The 16,656-nt window shown below is 40.4% G+C and overlaps 1 protein-coding gene across 1 annotated transcript in view; it reads left to right on the top strand.

Moving 5' to 3' along the window:
* AP3S1 (adaptor related protein complex 3 subunit sigma 1) overlaps window positions 1-16,656 on the top strand; it is a 179,571-nt gene that overhangs the window by 15,722 nt on the left and 147,193 nt on the right. Inside the window, exon 3 of the mRNA XM_069226637.1 lies at window positions 15,366-15,477. Within this exon, the coding sequence (XP_069082738.1) occupies window positions 15,366-15,477 (112 nt within the window). The remainder of the gene's footprint in view (window positions 1-15,365; window positions 15,478-16,656) is intronic.

The raw sequence follows: 16,656 nt of genomic DNA on the forward strand, positions 1-16,656 counted from the left end.
CAGTACTTCTTATGTTCTGAGTTATCCCAGGAAAGGTCTGTTTTTAAGAAAGATAGTTAATTATCTTCATAATAAGAGGGACTAAGTAATTCTTCTTTTTGGTAGGACCAATAATCACCTTGCCAATACATACTTATAAGTAATTTGATTAGGTAGATAGTGTCCGCCTATATAACATCGAAAAAGTAGAAAGCTTTAGACTCCCAGCTGCTGCTCACAGTGGCATTGTAGTTAAACACTCGTATTGTGGACGGATGGCTGACATGATGTGTTATATTTGGCTTAGAAAGTAATCTGTAAAGGCACTGCACCAGTATGTTGAAAAATCATAGGTGATCTTTGTGGCTTTTGGCTCAGCATGCTCATTTAGAGCATGAAACAGCTCTTTAGAGGAGTTTGAAGCATTAACAACTTTAGTTAGAAAACAAGCCTTCTTTTACCTTGAACAATAGCTATTTTAGGCCAGGAGTAAACCAAGATGTGGATGTTTTTTTTTTTTGGTGGGTCCCTAAAGGGGCAAATTCTTCCACTAGCGATAAAGATTTATGGTTGCATCATTCTTCCATTTTGTTGCCACCAGATTTAGACCAATAGTGTTTTTTTTTTCCTCCTACCATCAGTTGAGTGAGTGCTTTGTTTCTGTGAGTAGCTTTCTGGGCTGTACTGCATTTACTTTGTGCGGTACTCCCCTTCAGTTGGAAAGAAGTATGTGTTTATCTGATCAATCAACATAGGATGAGGGGAAAAGCAATATCAGAAAACAGTGCAATTTAGGATTTTCTGTATTTGCTGCCTGCGCTAAGTTTGATTCATGCTTGAATTCTAATTCCCCTGGTGTTGGCAAGAGTTTCAATTCATTGGTGTCTTGCATGTCTTAAAACCACAAATTAAAGTCACCAAGAATGATAATTCTACCATCATATAAAATATGTGCTAGACATGCATTCAGCAGAACATCTTGAAAGATTGTTATTTTCTTGAGGGTATAGTGAGGCAGTAGAATTGTAACTGCAAGGAATTGGGTTATTGGTTGAGGGGATAGAAGCTCCGCTCAGGCAACAACCACAATCCTTGTCAGGGTGAAAAAACAAAAGGTACTTAATTAACCTGTACTAAACCCCTGGTAGCTTGGCACAAAAGGGTTCTTAAATTAGAGGCATGGTGTATGTATTTATGCAGCACACAAACAATGATGAAGTGAAAAAGCAACACAAGAAAAATCCCAAATCAATTTAGAAAAATAGAGTACATTTTTAATAAATTAAATAATAACAAAAACCAATCAGTAGAACCGGAGATATTAATTTTGAATATTTTAGTAAAAATAGCATGTAAAAGCACAAAGCCCCACTCGCAGTCATCTGGTTGAGCTAAATCGAGGGAAAGTCACAAGCTCAGGCTGACTGTGATGGTGCATGGGTCAGATACAGGGACCAGGTTAGTCCTACTGAAGAGTTACCTTCAAGGTCCTGCGCAGATCGTTCCGCTTGTAGTGAAGCAGGCCAAACGGAGCAGCCTGAACATCATAGACATGTTTGTCCATCATGTGTTCTTTTTTTGTATTTATCGCACTAGGTGGGACTGTATGCCCAGACGTGGGTCCCGTGTCCCCATGCAACTGGAGTCAAGCTAGCCTGGCTGATGAAGGGTGATAGCACGAAACTGGTCCCAGGATGCTTGCTTCCGGTCCAGGGAGGACCTGGCCTGACAGTTCGGACTGGACTCTTCCCATGGGGAGCAGGGTCAAGACTTTTTTGTATATGGCTGGGTCCAAACTGGAATGGCATGGGTAGCAAAAAAACTATGTTTTTAGGGACACATCTTTTTTACTGGGGGTGAATGTTAAGCATTGTTCAGCATTCCGTCCATCACTTGTTATTTTTTGCAACTTTCTAAGAGTGGCATTTTCAGAATTGTGACTTAAAATCCGACTTTACAATTAAAGAGGATTTTAGATGACCATTCATTTGGATGTAAACAGCATATCTCTATCTGCTCCCAGTCTAAAGTTGTCACTTATTAAATGTAATAAGGTACAGTGTTAGTCAGTGGGGTGGGAGAGCTAGACCTTACAAAAGGAGGTTTTCACTGCCATGACATGTAAAGCTTAAGTACACATGTCCTAATTTTCAAACACAGTGCACCCTGCCAAATTGGCCATTAGGGCCTACTTTAGGGTTGCTTATAAGTATTAAAAAGAAAGTTTTAGGCCTGGCAAAAAGGTTTATTTTACCAGGTAAAAATGGCAGTTTAAAACGGCACTACAGGATGCTGGCCCTGGGTACATGTATTACAATTTAGTAGGTACGTAGAAGTAAATTAAATCTGCCAATTAGGTGTAAGTCAGTGATACCTTGTTTGATGGATAGAGCACACACATTTTAGCACTGGTTGGCATTTGTAAAGTACACAGAGCTCTATAACCAACCCAAAGAAATTCAGCAACACAGAACGGGTGAAGGCAAAAAGTCTGGGATAATACCATGCCGAGGATGTCCGGTCTAACAGTTACAGTCTCCATTGTGGTCTTTGAGGCAGTCAAACGAATTTAAATTATCAGCTGCTCAAATCACAGCACTTTTAAAATGGGCATGAAATTCATGTATCATGAACAACAAACCACGCATGTTGTGGCGATAAACATTATGAATTACTTGATATAGTTTTGAAAACATCAAACGTATGGACTTTCAATTAATCTGCATTAATCAGTCCCCATTTGCACATGGTGCTTAGCAACTTCTTGGGTGCTTGTGTGATGTTAGTTTCTCAATTTTACTAGTATTCTTTAACTCATGGCATGAGTGTATATTTTCTGAATAGTTGGTCCAGACAACTGTGGCTAGAGAGAACGAATTCCTTATCCTTACTGCCTAAGTGCAACTACCTAATCACAATAAATATGTATCTCATCCATATTTTTTAAACATCCAATCAGATATGCAGAAAACCTGGTACTTCTTTCTGTGTTTTCCCATGACCTTTACTCTCACACGTCTGACTCCAGAAGACCCTTTGGAGCTAATGGAGCAGCAGTCACCTGTGACAAAGTGTCTAACTGCATTGCATCTCAGTTCATTAACTTTTTCAATTTCCTGTCCTGAGAGCTGTTTTGTACTTTCTCGGCCAAACAGTAGTTTTTAGTAAAAACTGATTTATTAATGAGGAAGTGTCCATAATCGATACTTGCACAGGACTCCTACAAAGTTGACCAATAGTATATAAATGTACAGTCAATCCCTCCTTTCCTTATCCTTGTGTCAGCCGTGACCACTATGTCAGCTTGCCACACTCATGGCAAATCAGAATTTCAACAGACTGGCAGCCATGACCCTGTGCCCTTGTTGGCCCAAGCTGGAAGTTGTGAATGCCTAGTGTCTTTGTTGCTTTTATCTTTGGGCTTATACCTCTAAGATGATGCTACTGTGATTTGTTAAGAACATTGGTTGGCCTTCTGGTAATATTATATATTTTTTAAAACCTTTTGTTGGAATGTGGTTTATTGGTAGTGGTAAGTATGGACCTACCCCTGGCAATAAGGCTACTAACCAAATATAGGTTCAGTAAAGGTCTCAGTAAATTAACCCCTTGCTCAACCCTTGGTAGCTGTTATTGACCAGGCAGGCCTAACGTAGGAGACAAGATTGTAAAGCATTCAAAAACACCAATACAGTTAATAAGTGAGACACAACACACAATAAAAATCCCACACCAATTTATACAAATATGTTATATTTATATGTGTGAATAGACACCAAGATGACCAAAATCCATTGTAGGGAATAGCAGGTATGATTTTATTTTTTATTAAATAAACATTTTCTAGTTCTTAGAAACACAGAGCGCCAACTTTGCCAACATTCTCTAAACTTCAGGAGGTGTTCCCTGAAGTCCTCCTTGCAGGTTCGAAGGTTCCAAAACACAAATCCAAGGGTCTGGAATCACCTGGATGGCCCTTGGAAAGTTGGACCACAATTCCCACAATGCACCTGTCAAATCCTTAAAAGACCACTGGGTGCACTCCAGGTTGGGGACTCTTGCTGGAGATGATACAGCAGAACCTCTGGTGGGCATCTAATCTCCATGCCCTGTTATATACTAGGGACTTATAGACAGATTGTACCCCCATTGACCTTTTATATACTAGGGACTTACAGGGTCTGTCAGGCCAATTGGAAGGGTACCCTAATACCTTGTGTACTCTACTACATGTGTGTGGTTTTAACATAGCACTGGTCTATGTCTGGGTAACAGAGTCCAGGGCACAGTCGGAGTCAGTTACCATCAACACCAGTCTGCAACAAAAATTGGGTTGAAGCGGGCAAAACGTTGACTTTCCAATGTCTTTATCTTCAGATTTTTCATATACAACAAGACAGCAGTTTAAGTGAGAAATAGTCAGACAACCCAAGAGGAGTATTCCAATAAAGTATAGGTATGACCATAAAACTCACATAATTCCTTTTGCAACCCACATTGGTGACACCCCCCACGCACTCCGCATACTCCCTGATTATGAGCTATCAGCCCATTCAAGTGAATTGCACTACTTCTGCCTCTGCTCCTTCAGGCCTTCTGGTAATATAGTAATACTGTTGGAAAAAGCAGAGCCAAGACACAGCTAATATCAACTGCAACAAACCAAGCTTAAGGCCACATAGTTGATGGATGTTCGGGTCAAGCCTTAGAAAATCATGTGCTCATCCAGTACACAGGTACAATATAGATAAGATCTTATCTTGACACATTAAAATATAGGTAGAAACTTACATCAGAAAAGTGTGTTATTTAATATATTAGTTTGAAAAATATATCCAAATCATTTCAATAAATGGTGACTCAGACAATCCAACATGGCCCCCCTCGCCATCATCGCACAAACATACCACATCAACATTGTCTCCTACGCAAACGACACTCAGCTCATCATCTCCCTCACGAAAGACCCTACAACTGCAAAGGACAACCTCCACAACGGACTTCATGCCATCACCAGCTGGATGGAATCAAGCCACCTCAATTTAAACACAGACAAGACAGTAATACTCATCTTTGGCACCAACCCCTCAGCTTGGAACGACTACTGGTGGCCCACCTCCCTAGGATCCGCACCCTCACCCGCCACCCACGCACGCAACCTGGGCTATATCTTGGATTCCACACTCAGCATGTCAATGCCATCTCCTCTTTCTGCTACAACACCCACCGCTTGCTCCGCAAAATCTTCAAGTGGTTTCCCATCGAAACCAGGAAAACCGTCACCCACGCCTTGGTCAGAAGCCGATTGGACTACGGAAACACCCTATATGCAGGAATAACAAACAAACTCCAAACAAAGCTGCAAAGAATCCAGAACGCATCCGCCCGCCTCATTCTAGACATCCCACGCTGCGACCACATCTCACCCCACCTCAGAGACCTACACTGGCTACCAGTATCAAAGAGGATCACCTTCAAAGTCCTCAGCCATGCACACAAAGCCCTCCACAACACAGGTCCTGCCTACCTCAACGACACTCACCTTTCGCCCCCCCCCCCCCACCTGCAACCTTCGCTCCGCCGCCCTCGCCTTGTGCCCCGCATCCGTCGCACCACCGCCAGAGGAAGATCCTTCTCTCACCTAGCCACCAAGACCTGGAACTCCCTACCGCTCCACCTGACCCAGGACCTCCTATCATTCAGGAAACGCCTCAAGACATGGCTTTTTGACCAGTAGATCTCCCCCCCCACCCCCCACCCTAGCGTCTTGAGACCCTAACGGGTGAGTAGTGCGCTCTATTAATCCTTGATTGATTGATTGAGTGTGCCCCTATAGTTCAACAAGATGATAAGGAACACTAGCCTTTCTAAATAAATAAAAAACATAAATAAAAAACATAAAACATTTTTTTAAACATCTTAACTCTCCAAATGCTGAATTGCCATGGGGGAACAATCTGAAATTGAAGGGTTAGATAACTCAGGCATAAAGAAAACTCAGAAAATTATAACTTTACATAGAGAACACTCGGAGCCACTTTGAATCGGATTTGATATGCCTACACATGCAGAGCTTCACCTTAATTACTCCTTTGTTAGTCCTTTGTACATAAGAAAGTTTAGATAACAAAAAAACATTTTAATGGAATTACAAACAAGAACCGTATACTGTGTTGACACATTGGATTTAGTAGTATATTTGTTACCTTTTTTGACTTAGCAACAACCCTTGCGTTTGGCGATAGAGAAGTTAATTAATATGCTTATTCACTTAACTAAAGCCATCAAGATGAGGAGCGTTTGATTTGTAGAGAAACATTCAGAATGTGTATACATACCTTACAGATATGATTTTGTAATGTGTCACTACAAATAATTGTTTTATGCAGTCTCCCAATTTCAAAAGGTATGTCATTCTGAAGTACAAAACAAAATATTCTACATTAGTTACAATAAAGCCTTTAATACAATATTTTGCATTATTTTAATCTTTAATTGCTATCTGTTTTCCAAAAAGGGACTTGCTGCATTCACACGATATCCAAATTATAAATTGAAAAACTGAGGAATTATTGCATAATGCTATAAAATCTCAGTTCCTTTTATAGGTACTAATTTCTCTTCATAGTTCTACTACAATTTCCAGGCACTTCTCACTTTTATTACAGTTTTTTGTGGTTTCTAATCATGATCAGGTTGACTCAAACGTGCCTTGAGACCCAGCAGCTAAATAAAACGTCCACGTCTATTTTTAGGTTTGCTTCCAAACTGTGGTTAAGGCCCTTTCGAGTATGTTTACAATATACAGTACCAAAAGTGTCTCTGCGCATGACTCTAGTATTTGGGGTTACACTGACTGTCAGTCACAGCAAAGGGCAGAGGATTTGGTAGCCAGAAGACTGCTTGCCATTCCTCAAACCACACCAATGTTTATTTGCCATAAGGAATAAGGCCATTTTTCATAGCTAGGTTATAATGAGATTAAGGTCATTGCAGTTTTTGTATTCCATTTGGATGAAACTCAAAGCTACTCTGAACAGGGCATTAATAACCGACTGCCTTTGCCTATAAAATTTCCCCGGCTGAAGTTTATCAGATCTAGTCATTTTAGCCTAAGCGTAACCCCAGGTTCCACTGAGAGGAATATTACAACCATTTTTATGAAAACCGAACGTAAAAATAAATTGAAAGGTTTGATGTGAGCTGATAGGAAATGGCATGAAACAGCTACGAAACCAGTCACAGCCCACTTGCTAATCCCAACAGGTGAAGGCATTTAGTTTTAGCATTTGTATGTATCAAATAGTGACCACTTATTCAAGGTAACTCATTTCCTAGTAAGTGTTGTATATTTTATGGTGGTATATCCTAAAACTGGTCAGTGGTTTAAAGGAAGTAAGGTGTGCCCATGTGATGGAGTTTCTGTACAAAGTACCACTCTATTTTTTATATATGTTTATAGATTACAGAAAGCATGGTTTCTAGAACAATATGTGTTAAGTTTTACATAGTACTGACCTGCTCTTACATTGCTGCAATCTTTGCCGATCTTAACTATTAGCTTCATTGTTTTTTTTTTTAAATAATGGTGTTAGAATCAGAGAAACTGCGCCCAATATGCATACAGAGATTTTATCGAAATAGAATGTTCAATTTTAGTTTTTACCCGGCGTGATTAATGAATACAGCCGTAGTGGGCTATACCAGCCATCAAAAGTCCGCTCCAGTGTTAAAAGCCCGGGCCGAAGATAAGGGCCTTTAACAAGGGAGCAGACTGTAATGGCCTGTATAACCCACTATGGCAGGTTATAGGGTTAGTAGAACATTCCGCCCCTAGAGGGCAGAATGTTCTAAAAAACAGTAAAATAAAGGTCTCACAAAGCCCGAGGGGGATGAAACCCCCTCCGGCTCCGTTAAGCCTTTGTTCACAGCAAATATTGGAATGTTGATGCTCCAGCCATTAGAAGCCCGGAGCACTCTATTGTCTTCAGTGGAGCGCTCAACATTCCAATGTTTTAATTGTTGTTCAAACATTGGCTTTTAAAATGTTTTTATTGTTTATGAACATATTATTTCTTTGGTTGTATTGCGCAAACAGATTAAAGATTGATTTCAACTTTGACGAATATTCTTCCTTTCTTCCTGTTTTGGTTATTTTCTACGAATTCGCTTTCCTTTGATTAAATATTTAATTCACTGTTTGCCCTGTTGCATTACATTATATTTTTATACATTGAAATTTCCTGTATATTGTACTGATAGGCTCAAGGCTCCATAACCAAGCCATAAATGTCATTTCATTATCCTGGAAATCTGGATCATTTTTGTGCGTTATTTAATGTACATATTCGATCTCCCACATTTATTCTCCAGCCTCTATTATGTGACATTCCATTTTTATCACCACCATACTCATTCCAGTATCTCTTATTTTGCATTATCCTATCACTTTGTTTGCAGTCTTGTATCTCTTTGTCTCTGTTCTTTTTCTGTATAGCAATGTAGGCAGACTAGCCAATGGCCAGTCTTAGTGGGAAGTATGAATGCATTCCCACACTGCCAACGCAATAAGAACAACCTTGGCTTTAATCTGGTAGCTTCAGCTGAGAAGCAAGGCTTTCCTTAGTGAAAATATGTGCAGTTTAGTGTGTAACAGACCAGTCCACAAGCAATATAGCTATAGAAATACATAATGTATAAGACTGAATCAAGTTCAATAAAATAATAAAAAATGTAATGGGGGAAAATGTTGCATGAGTAAAAAAAGAACTGAGGGTACAATGAAGCATACCCCTATTGAATCAACAGGAAAATACCTTTGTTATTGAAGGGAAATTAGAACAAGTATTTGAAATGCATTTGGGTCTTGCATTTGCTTGAGTTAGAGCTACCAAGATTGTAAACTCCTAGCCGGACATTTTTTTGCCACATAAACTGAAAATGAAAAGTAAAACAGTTTCTCATAAGCGAGCCGATGGCCACCATGAGCGTGAAGGAGACACGCAAAAGGAAACAGAAGTTCGCTTGGAGTCAAACGTTTCGGCCAAAGTGCAATTATCCATGTAATAGAGTCGATGTCATGCAAAGCGCTCGACTACTGCACTGCGAGATCGTGCTGTGTAGGAAATAAAAAGAAAAAGTTGTGCAGAAAGCATGCTGAAAACATGGAGCCTCGTATGTTTTCAGTAGTTTACCAGGAGGGCTAAACACTGGAAAAGGCATGATGTAGGCATGCCTTTCACTAATGAAATCAAGCGAATTTTAAAAGGCGAGCCCACGAACCAACGAAAGTGACGGGCATAACATGGGCGTGGTTAAAAGCCCACAGAGAGATTACAACAGGGACCACAGCGCTTGCGTGCTTGACCCTAAAAATGATTACCTTGTAACAGAAGTTCAGTGAAGACAAAAGCACCAAATGTCCACAATTGCATATTGTTAGACTGAACCTGTTTTATTTTTCCACACAATTGTCACTTTTACATTCACACTGAAACACTTTTGGAGCAAGTATCAGCTCAGCAGTTCAAAGCTGAATCCTATTTGCAGAATGCACTTTAGAAACTTAGATATACTGCGTTAGAGCCATTACTTAGCCGCAGATGTGTTGTTGGAAGGTCTGAGCCAGTGAGTCGCTTTAGCAGGCTGCTTATCACAATGTAAGCTTTAAGCTGCATGCCCCTGATAGAAATCTTGGGTCCTGATTACAACTTTGGTGGATAGAATACTCCATCAGAAATGTGATGAATATCCCGCTCGCTTTTTCACAAGTTCCATAGGATATAATGGAACTTGTAATACAGCGGATGGGATATCCGTCGCGTTTGTGATGGACAAGCTCATCTGCCAAGGTCTTACTCAGGCCCTTGGTCAGCACTCTTTGGTGTTTGGTGATTTGGTAGAGTTCCGAGTGCCAAAACTGTGATGTGGTTGTGCTTTGGTTAGAAAGATGTGTTGGGGCTCTCTGTCCTCCCAAACCTACTAAGTTAGTTTTCATAACTTACAATAATATGAAAAGTCCTGCAAAATTAGACTTTTAAGGTAAAATACAATTAGGTGTAGTACATTGAATTTGGCACCTTCGGGACTGGTGTCAGTGTGCCCCTGTCCTTTTGGGGAAAATGTTTCAAGAGCTTCACAGTCCTGCCAGTAGAACACCAGTTAACTATTTCAGGACCTTTCCAGCTTTCAAACACCAACGTTTACAGGAGGCAAGATACCAAGCAGGATTAGGCCCACAGATTCTTGTGGATATTCTTGTGGGTCTGCTGAGTGACCTGTATTCCACAGTTGTTGGAAAAAATATTCAAGGAAGCGTTTGGGACAGTTCTCACAATTTTCTTACAGCAGGAAGAACAAGAAGTGTAGTTTGTGGCTGCAGGGAGTCCTCTTCTCGAAGTGTGTAGACTAGTTTGCCATTAGTAGTCCCCGTAACTTGATTCTATCTGTCACTAGAGTGTCATTACTCCTACTTACCTAACAGTATGATATACTTGATATTCTAGGATAGTGTATTTTATTCTAGGATAGTGTATTGTTGCAAATTAAATCTCTAGTCGTAGACGGCCAAAATGCAAACTAATTGAAGTCTTGTTTGGCAATAGAAAGCTCGCCTTAAGTTTACAGGCCACTTTTAATAACTATGTCCCTAATTTAGAGTTTGGCGGATGGGTTACACTGTCACAGTGGTGGAGGGATAGCACGTCCGTCAAAATATAAATCCCATAGAATATATTGGCATTTATATTTCAGCAGATGGGATAGCCATCTTCTTTGTCACAGAGCCATCCCTCTGCCAAACTCTAAATCAGGCCCTGTGTCGTATTTTCTCAGAAACCAAGGATTTCCTGCACCTTTTATCAATACCAACAATAGGGCCCCTTTGAGTAGAAAGCCAGAGTAAAGTGATAGAAAAAAGTTAATATCTTTCTGCTCTGTGGCGATTAGCCGACCCAGATTTTCTCACTAAACCCTTGCCTTTGTGTAAGAATCCTTTAAGGTTGGGCAGAGACAAATTGTAACTCGGGGGTGTTGTGTGAGACTAAATTACTCTCCATCCCAAAACTTATAATCATCCCATTGATTTTCTTATGCTAAAAAATATACAAAATAGTATAGCTCTCCTTTCTTAAACGTTTTAAAAGAAATCAAATTGTTTTTTTAATTGTCATTTTGGGTATAAGTACTTAAACCTTTGCTGTCTCTATCTGTCACATGGTCTGTTAATTTAATTTAAGGCCAAAATATATTTTTCTTTTTAGGGGAGAAGCTGCTGCAACATGGCTGCCAACCTGCTTTCAGGATGGCAGACACACTTAGTGAATAATTCCAGTTTTGTGGGGAAAATGAACCCTACTCTACAACCATGTAACTGGGAACAATTGTAACTGTTCCCATTACCTAATAATACTAGAGGTAACTTACAGATAGTCATATTTGATACCTCTAAATGACTAGGCCAAGGTAGCATGGTATCAGGGAAAGTAGTGAGAGGCAAAAAGAAACATTTATACTGAGCAAATGTGACTGAGGTTCGGTTAGTAGACCACAGCAGAGATTTAAACAAACACATGTGGAATAGGGATGGAATTTCACATATTTTCCCATTTGTATAATGTACATGCTTAATCCTGGGAAAAATGTCACCATTTTCAAGGAACTGTTCTTAGCCATCCCTTCATTCTCATTCCTTCTCTCTCTTATTCTCTCAAGTGAAGTAATCACACAATTGTACCTTTCTTGAAACCCTTAATATGAGAGTTTTGCTGGATAACTGTAACTGTTTCATCAGGAGACTACGAAAAGTAAGATCTTCTGGCCTTGTTCAGAAATCTTTTTCAGTTGATAGTTGTCTTAGGCCTGTTTTAGCTATGAATTTGAGAGGCATCATTCACAGAGCTTTTTGTGTGAGTAAACGTGCCTCAGTCCTTGACCTTCAGGAGTAAGACACAATTGCTCACAGAAAGTGCTTTGTGCAACCGGAATAGACATTCAGCAGTCCATACTCAGGACTAAGGTTAATACTAAAATGCAAGCAAGGTACAACCATTCTCAGAAAACCCCTTGTCTTCTTGCCTTTATTGTTCAGAAATGTTGAGAGATTGTTTGTTTCTATATTTTAAATTAGATTCCCTGGCGTTAGAATTGTGCTCTCCTTGCCGTATCATGTTTTTAAAGGGTGTATTCACATAGGTTTTCTCCACCTGTTGAGAGAAACAAAAGGCCCAGTACCTTAACATAGGCTTTAGCTCGCTCATATTTGTAAATATTTCAACTTTATTATAAAAAAATAATTGTTTACCTATCCATAATGTTTCTGCCCATTTTCTTTTATCTCACTCTAATTTGCTGATCCGTGAAATAAGAGATGTAGTAAGTAACATTGTGGTTCTTACGTAGTTAAGAATTAAAAAACGGCTTAGTTTGGGTTGTTGCAAAAAATCATATTGGGAGTAGAGGGTTTTCCAAAATCTACGATTTTTTATTGGGTTAGTGCATCCTTTTTCAGAGTTTGGTATATATGCCAACACTTGGTCCACGTGATAAACATTTCTTATTTTAAACACACTTTTTGTCGTTATGAGGTTATTGTGTTCTGTAATGGAAAGTTTCATGTGCATCCGGGAAATCGCTTAGTACAACGTTAATTGGTCTTGGGGGATGAGAGGGTGCAAAAATAGTTACAATTGAATACTGGCAAGCACAGACTTCACAAATTACCATTCATCAATATGAGTCTGAGCTGTCTTTTAGGTAAAAGCAGCAAGCAAAACTGACACCCTTGACAAGTTGTATGCTTTATCTGCCTCTCTGCGCTTTTAATTTAAAGTTGTGATACACCTTCTTCCATCTGCTACAGCGTGGCAGGTATAGAAAAAACAAGCATTGGCAAAGTCCATAAGTCTGGATTTATTGTGCAGTGGAAGAGCTTGGGCCCAGACAAAAATACAAAAAAACGGACCCTACTCTGTGAAGGCTCCATGTCATTCGAAAAAGTCCCGATTTCAATGTCCAATAAAGATCTAATGGCATTGGAGCTCCATTATAGTCCTTCTTTAGTTTCTTTAACAGAGAAGGGACATTAACCAAGGCTTCCTTGCCAGCCGACCTTCTTTTGACATAGAAACATAAAGAGGAGCACATTGGAGGCAAGGTAGCAGTAGGGTGATAAGAAAAAATATACCTGATTCCTGCAGCATTAAGTAGAAGCCACTTAGCGACCGTGAGAGAGTGTGTGACGAGCAGGGATCAGATAGAATGCTCACAGAAAGGATGTAGGAATGGAGAGGAGGGATGAGAGGCAGTGGTAAGTAAGCAAATGAGGCACTCGCAGGACTAAAGGGGGAGGGGCAAAAGGGAGGAACGAGACAGTGTGTTGAGATAGCAGGGCTAAAACTTTTAAAGTTTTAAATAAGTCCTGTATGCAGTTCAATTCAAGGACTGCATTGTATGTGAAAAGGGGATGTATGATGGAACAACACATGCACTTACAACGCATGCCTTTACAACGCGGTAAGTACAAAGCATGGTCATTACCACGCATGCACTTACCACAAAATGTTTTTACCACACATATGCTTTTACCACGCATGTCTTTACCACGAAACTTTCGTAGTAAACGCATAGTTGGTAAAGGCATATGCATCGTAAAAAGTAGAGGTAAGTATAATATATAAACACACCTTTCCACCCAAAAAACCTCCCTAACCTAAAAATTACCCTACCACCCCAAAACCCACACCACCCTAAAACCTAAACAACCCTTACCACCCCAAATCCCATACCCAACATAAAAACGTCTTTACCACCCAAAAGCCCATACCCACCCTAAAATACAAAAAATGCCCTTACAACCCCAAAACTCAAACCCAACCTAAAAATGCCCTTACTCTCCCAAATCTCATACCCAACCTAAAAATGCCCTTACCATTCCAAAACCCAGACCCACCCTAAAACCTAAAAATGCCCTTACCATTCCAAATCCAGACCCACCCTAAAGCCTAAAAATGACCTTACCATTCCAAATCCCATACCCACCTTAAAACCTAAGAATGTCCTTACCACTCAAAAACCCATACCTACCCTAAAATACAAAAATTGCCCTTACAACCCAAAAACCCATACCCACCCTAAAACCGCCCTTACCACCCCAAAACCCGTACCCACCCTAAAACTTAAAAATGCCCTTACCACTCCAAAACCAATGCCCACCCTAAAGCCTAAAAATGCCCTTAACACCCCAAAACCCATACCCACCCTAAAACCTAAAAATGCCCTTACCACCTCAAAACCCATACCCACCCTAAAACCTAAACACTATCAGTCAATCTACTTAATACTTACCTGTAATTACCTTTAAAACCTCATGCCTTTACAACGAAGTTTGTTGTAAAGGCATGCGTGGTAAAGGTATATTTGTGGTAAAAGCATGCGTGGTAAAGGTATATTTGTGGTAAAAGCATGCGCGGTAAAGCCATGTGTGGTAAATGCATATGTGTTGTAAAGGCTTCGCGGTAAATGCATCTTGTTGCATTTACCACATTGTAAGTGATGTTTCCCGTGAAAAGGTACACCGTGGCAGCCAGTATTATAGGTTAGTGACAAATACTCCTCTGTGCCGAGTCAAGATATGATTGAAGACTTTTCAAGCCAATAGCTGAAAAAGATAGTCAAAAGAAGTTGAAGGGAGCAGAACCAAAACACAATTTAAGTATATTGTAAGCAAAAGATATGCTTGACATGGTCAAGCCACATCTAATGTGGGGCCCATCTGGTTACTGTCCTGACAAAGATAGGCAGTGTCTCGTTCTGGTGCCACCCACAGAATCCTCTCCTTCTTTTCTGCATTTTAGGAGACAATGTTGTAGGTTTAGGTTGCAATTCCGAAGGTGCACTTTTTTCTGGAAGTGAGCTAGGCATCACAGCCGAGTCTTTCTCCCTCAAATCAAGTGAGCTACATTAATTGTTTTTGCAACTAATAAGCGGTTAATAACTCATTTACTGTTTTTTTTCTAATAGTATTTTTTGTAAATTGAGCAGTTACCCATTTGGATGTTTTGTACCATTAACATGTTGATTATATTTCACATTTAAGGTGCTGATTTCCATACAAACACATGAGAATATTCTTCTACGTTACACAGACAGAAAAATAAGTTCTAGATTTACAGACGTCATATTTTTGCAGCCAGATTACAATTGTAACAATGTCTGAATCGTAACTGTTTATGAACACGTTCAATAAAAGAGAACTATAACACACACTGGATGAAACATAATAGTTTTGTGTGCAAATAAAAAAAAAAACAAAAAAAACATGATGTTTGATTAAATATAAAGGAAATCGTTTTATGCTGCTTACCATACTGCTTTTGTTGTCCATCTAGGTTGATAGGTGGCTCGGACAACAAGCTGATATACAGACACTATGCTACGCTATATTTTGTCTTCTGTGTTGATTCGTCAGAAAGTGAACTTGGCATTTTGGACCTAATACAAGTACGTATTTCTTACTGTGTTTATCATAAGAGGTTTAACTCACTCAAATATGTTCCCACCATCATTTATTATTTCAAATTCCATATTTGCATGTGCGTCTTAACACTTTTTTGATCTTACTACAGACGGTTTTAGCTTTGAATATACATTTTGTTATCACTACTCATCAAATAACCCCCTCATACATATACATATACATGTACACTGGAAAAGGGTCTTTAATGCTGCCCTATTTTTTTGCCTTTCACTTGGGTGGTCGAGTCCCCTTCAGACATTGCACTGTTGATAGGTCCTTCACGTTTTATACCTGCCCGAATGTTTGCGTTTTTATCCATGTACGTTATGTTTATGAGCAGGGTCTCAGATCAGTTAATCTGTGGCATGGCATCTCCAAAAAGGAGAAACGTCTCGTGAACAATTCTCATCCGCACACTGTGATGAAATCCTCCTATCAAATGCCCACAAAGCGTTGATGTTGCCGTATTCTTCAGCAACAGCCAAACTTAATTTTTTGTGTTTCTTGTCTATGCCGGTGCGCCGTATTGTGCCTCTTTTAAATGGTTTATATTGGGGAAAGAGCATTCCCCCCACATAGAAACATCAGCACCGCAACCTCCACAACATGACAATGGCAACCGTGGCTGCAATGCTCCTTTGTATCTGAGTCCATGTGGCCTTTGTGCATGCCACTGCCTCCCGAGGTCCACATACGTGGAAAGTACCTGGTCGTAGGTGGGAGAAGCTGAGTCAGGTAGGAGTTTGCTGTGAATCAAGGATGGGGCCGGGCTGCCAGGAAAGTCAGGACACGCGTCGGTGGCCAGACAGGCTGTTCTGCGCAGGCAGGGCTGAAGGGGGAATGAGCAACGCGTAGATCTGTGGGCAAGAAATCCGGTCACTTGCTGAAATGTGCTGCCTACTAGGGGCTCCCTGCGGAGAAGGCGTAGTCTTCCTTGGTCCCAAGCCCTGTAGTTGCTTTAGCTGGGGGGCCACGCTGAATGCACAGGAGCCTCCGCTGTCACGATCCTTAAGGCGATCAGCCTACGGCACTCGAGCATTTCTGCAGCACCAGGAGGAAGGCAGGTCCCCGCGTGGTGATGTCTGTCGTTCCCAAGGTCTCCAAACGATGCAGGGGGAGCCAGCCAACAGGCCCTTGGGGACACTGAGTCATATTTAGGTTCT

This window comes from Pleurodeles waltl, chromosome 1_1 (assembly GCF_031143425.1).
Source record: "Pleurodeles waltl isolate 20211129_DDA chromosome 1_1, aPleWal1.hap1.20221129, whole genome shotgun sequence".
NCBI classification, from domain to species: Eukaryota; Metazoa; Chordata; class Amphibia; order Caudata; family Salamandridae; genus Pleurodeles; species Pleurodeles waltl.